At 38.1% G+C, this 3,662-nt stretch overlaps 1 protein-coding gene across 2 annotated transcripts; it reads right to left on the bottom strand.

Annotated features, from left to right (window-relative positions):
• Window positions 1-560: 560 nt before the first annotated feature.
• LOC122350084 (sarcoplasmic/endoplasmic reticulum calcium ATPase 2-like) lies at window positions 561-3,217 on the bottom strand. Of its 2 annotated transcripts, none has more exons than XM_043246281.1 (4): window positions 3,011-3,217; window positions 2,748-2,902; window positions 813-830; window positions 561-727 (listed from the first exon to the last, which is right to left on the bottom strand). In XM_043246281.1, the coding sequence occupies exons 2-4, from the start codon at window positions 2,863-2,865 to the stop codon at window positions 576-578; spliced, it is 288 nt and encodes a 95-aa protein (XP_043102216.1). In that variant the 5' UTR covers window positions 2,866-2,902; window positions 3,011-3,217; the 3' UTR covers window positions 561-575. The 2 variants fall into 2 exon arrangements, with proteins under 2 accessions (XP_043102216.1, XP_043102215.1); XM_043246280.1 differs by having other exon boundaries at window positions 2,748-2,898; window positions 3,011-3,216.
• Window positions 3,218-3,662: the final 445 nt, after the last annotated feature.

Raw genomic sequence — 3,662 nt, 5'->3', positions numbered from 1 at the left:
ACACATACTTACAATTATGCAAACAAAAATGTTTTATTTTGGATGCCATTTATCATTTGGAAGCATCTTCTATATAGGATATGGATTACTATAAATACAAAAATAATGTATAGTTCATGAATTATCCCATGTGCATTTTGCACCAACAACCCTAGGGCACATCTTTAACCACTATATTAAGCACATATCCAATTCATAAATGTGATTGACAGATTAATGGCATGACCCTTTCAAGTCTCCGAGCACACAGCCTTTNNCATTGCACTACTGAGACATCTTGTTTGGCAGCTAGTGACAGACACTCAATCTCACTGAATGCTGTTGTCACCATTCCTAAGGAGTTCCGCTTCCTCAGCTGTTTAGCCCTTCTGATCCGCGAGTAACCCAAGACGAGGCGTGCAAGGCTCGAGGAGCTAACAAGACATCTTCACTTTCGCAGCCCTTCCGGATAGCAGTTGGTGTTTATTTCAGTGCACGTATCGCTGTGGTTTGTTTCTGGTGTAAAGCAATTAACACCCGACATAAATCTGTGCTGAATCATGTCTGAGAAACGGCTGTACCAACCCTATTTGCACTCAAGGAATATTGCACAATAACAATAACGGCAGAAACCTGCTAGAACATGTTAACCAAAATGTACTTACAAAAGATATACAAGCTGCCAGAAGAAGAATCCGCACAAGTAAATCTTCAAACTGCTCGATGACAAGTTCCCATATAGATTTTCCTGTCAAACATCAAAATTCAATTTATCAGAATCACACGAAGGCTACAATTATAAGATCATGTTATGGTTTAAACTGTAATATTACCTTCCTCAGCAGGCAACTCTGAGTGGTTTGTTGAAGTATATAAAGAGACAAAATATAAAAAAAGTTACAAAAATACACTGTGAACACATTACCAAGCAGAAATTGATTTACCATTGACTGAAACACAATTATCCTTTACATTACGACCTTTGACCCTGTAAGAAAATGTAAAGATTAAATTTGCCTTAGCATAATGTTAGTCTTAAGATGTCATATAGTACTTATAAGCGGTGACTATCAGGTCCAAGCACCGTCCACACGTAAAAAAAACGTGAATGAATATTTGGTTTGAATCCAGATTTGTTAATATTTGGCCCCTCTTTGAGTACATGCTGTGAAACATTTACAAGCCGTGTCTGAGTCGGGTGCTGACAGGATTTTTTTGGTTTTATCTTGTCTTCGTGAAAACATGACACTGTATAACTGATGAAAGAGGACGACTGGAGAGCAGCCGTAGCTAGGCTTGCTTTGATTGTCCAACAACATAATAAAGCGGAAGGGATTTAAATATCTCTTTCAGCTTGTTTCTGGCCTGTGTGTGCTTGTCTTCAACCTTGTCAAAATCTAAATGAAAATGTGTGTGGCAAGCCATTTTAACATTTCGCCCTTAAAACTCAGTAGAATTCATTTTTATGGTTTCAGCACGTTTTAAACCAACTGCGAGACGAAGCGTACGTAATGCTTATAAAAGGTTTGTTTAAGAAAGAAAAGAACGAAAAAAATAAAACACTAATTTGGACAAAAACGCTCCTGCACAAGTAAAGGAAATCCATTATGTCCGTTTCTAACAAAGTGAAAATGATTGGAATGTGTCAATTGCGGCAATGAATTAAGATCTACTCATGTTGCACTGATTTTGTTTTAAGCATTTTTACAATGGCCAATCAGAGGCGCTTGTATAAGCTTGTATGCACACATCCATATCTAGGGCTTGCATAAAAATACGAGTTTATGATGTATGTAGTTAATAATAGATTAGGCTTTAAGCCTTACCCTGGAAGATGGTTCACCCTCTGCCTATGTCAAGCAATTATTAGTTTAACTAGAAACTAATCATTAGAGTAGTTAGTAGTGAAATAGTCACTAATCTATATTTAGTTAGTCACTCAAGTATATCAAGTTCTTTTCTATTGGTATCTGACTAGCTTGTAGTGCAGGGGCCAGACACATAAACTTAGCCTCCATGTTAAGACAGGGTCTTAAGAACTAGTTTCACCAACTAGCAGTTAACCAAAAGGTAATCAATCTTTTGGATTAAAATCAGTCAAAACTACATTTTTAAGTACCCAAATGTTTTAAACCAGTGTTTAACTGGTATAACTAACTTTTAAGACTAGTCTAAACCTTTTATGTCCCTGATGTTTCTGGAACCTGTTCTAGTTTTACTAGTAGCAGTCCATTAGATACAAATACTAATTTCTCTCCCAGTAGTTGCTTCTATACATATACTAGCACTCAGGTTGTAGTGCCTAACAAAAAAACTCATTTGTTATTGGCATCATATGTATAGTTTATCTCACTAGCTGCAACCAAAACTTTACTTGTGAATGACTAGTCAGCATGTATACTATTAGCCATCTTAACCAGTAAACTTAAACACTAAAAAGTAACAACTGGATTTCACAACTCTAAGTCTATTAATTTAGGAAAACTGAAAACAAAATCTAAAGTAAGCAAAAATAAGTACTAGCACCTAATGCACGCAAGTGAGAAATTCACCAGTGACTACTGCATTTACTAGTAATTTAAATAAGCTTAAAACCAATACTAGCTCGATTTACAAAAATGAATGTTACGACGGCTTGCCATAAAAACGTGTTTGATGACGTCAGCGGTTTCGAACGCTTCAGCCGGCTGATTGCAACAAATGTAACAATTTCGTGTCAACTTCAAAGCGTCGTGAAAAACGTGAAGAACACAAAGTAACAGACGTACCGTTGGGACCCCATTTCTCTCTCTGCCGTTTCACCTGGTCTAAAGTCAGTCCCGTGCTCTCGTTGACGCTGAAATAACTATAAACTTCTTCCACACTCTTGGTGTGAGCGTTCTCCATGGTTAGATGGGAAGAGAATCCCTCTCAATGAATCTACCTTGGTCAAAAAAAGAAGAAGAAAAAAAATACGGATATGCCTATGAGTGACACATGCATTGACATCCAATGAAGAACATATGTAGAAAGTTGAGACGGGCAAATGCACCTTCCAGGAGTCTTATCCAAACACAGGAGTTCTTCTATCTTCTTCTCGCTCCCCAAAGAACTGAGAGTCGGTGGAAGCCAATTGAAAAGATCCTTGCTTAGTACATCACATTCATCCTCCGTCCAAGCCTCTGCCTGCCTGGAAATGTGACGGTCGACCCCTTTCGCCGTCCTTCTCTCCCGTTCAGTGATGATGGAAACGGCGTTTACTCGTTTTATTGCAGGAGACTCACTACTGCCTCGCTGCCGCATGTGGAGGACGCTGATTGGACAGCGCGTGTGCAGGGAGCCCATCGACATCCAATCAATCGCCTTTGGCTCGAGAAGCACTGACGAAGATTGAGCAGCCGTTTGCTTATTGGTATAACAGACTGTCACTCAATGCAGCTGCTATAACTTTACCCCGCCTCTTCAACGCAGGTATGCTTCAACCCACAGGTAAACGGTGTTCTTGGAAAGCTATCTGCACGTGTTTTTATTGTGTGTGAGAAATGTATATGAGAAACTTTAGCATACGTTTAAGCGTTTATTAAAACCGTTTGTGTATATATAGTAATGTGACAAAAAATACAAATAACCCCTTTAGTTTTTCAGCACTGTAATTAAAAATCACATATTTTTAATGCATTATAAAGTAATTTAAATATATTTTT

This window comes from Puntigrus tetrazona, chromosome 8 (genome assembly GCF_018831695.1).
Source record: "Puntigrus tetrazona isolate hp1 chromosome 8, ASM1883169v1, whole genome shotgun sequence".
Lineage (NCBI taxonomy): Eukaryota > Metazoa > Chordata > Actinopteri > Cypriniformes > Cyprinidae > Puntigrus > Puntigrus tetrazona.
Note: the sequence above shows the minus strand (reverse complement) of the source record. Positions and strands in the feature narration are given on the sequence as shown.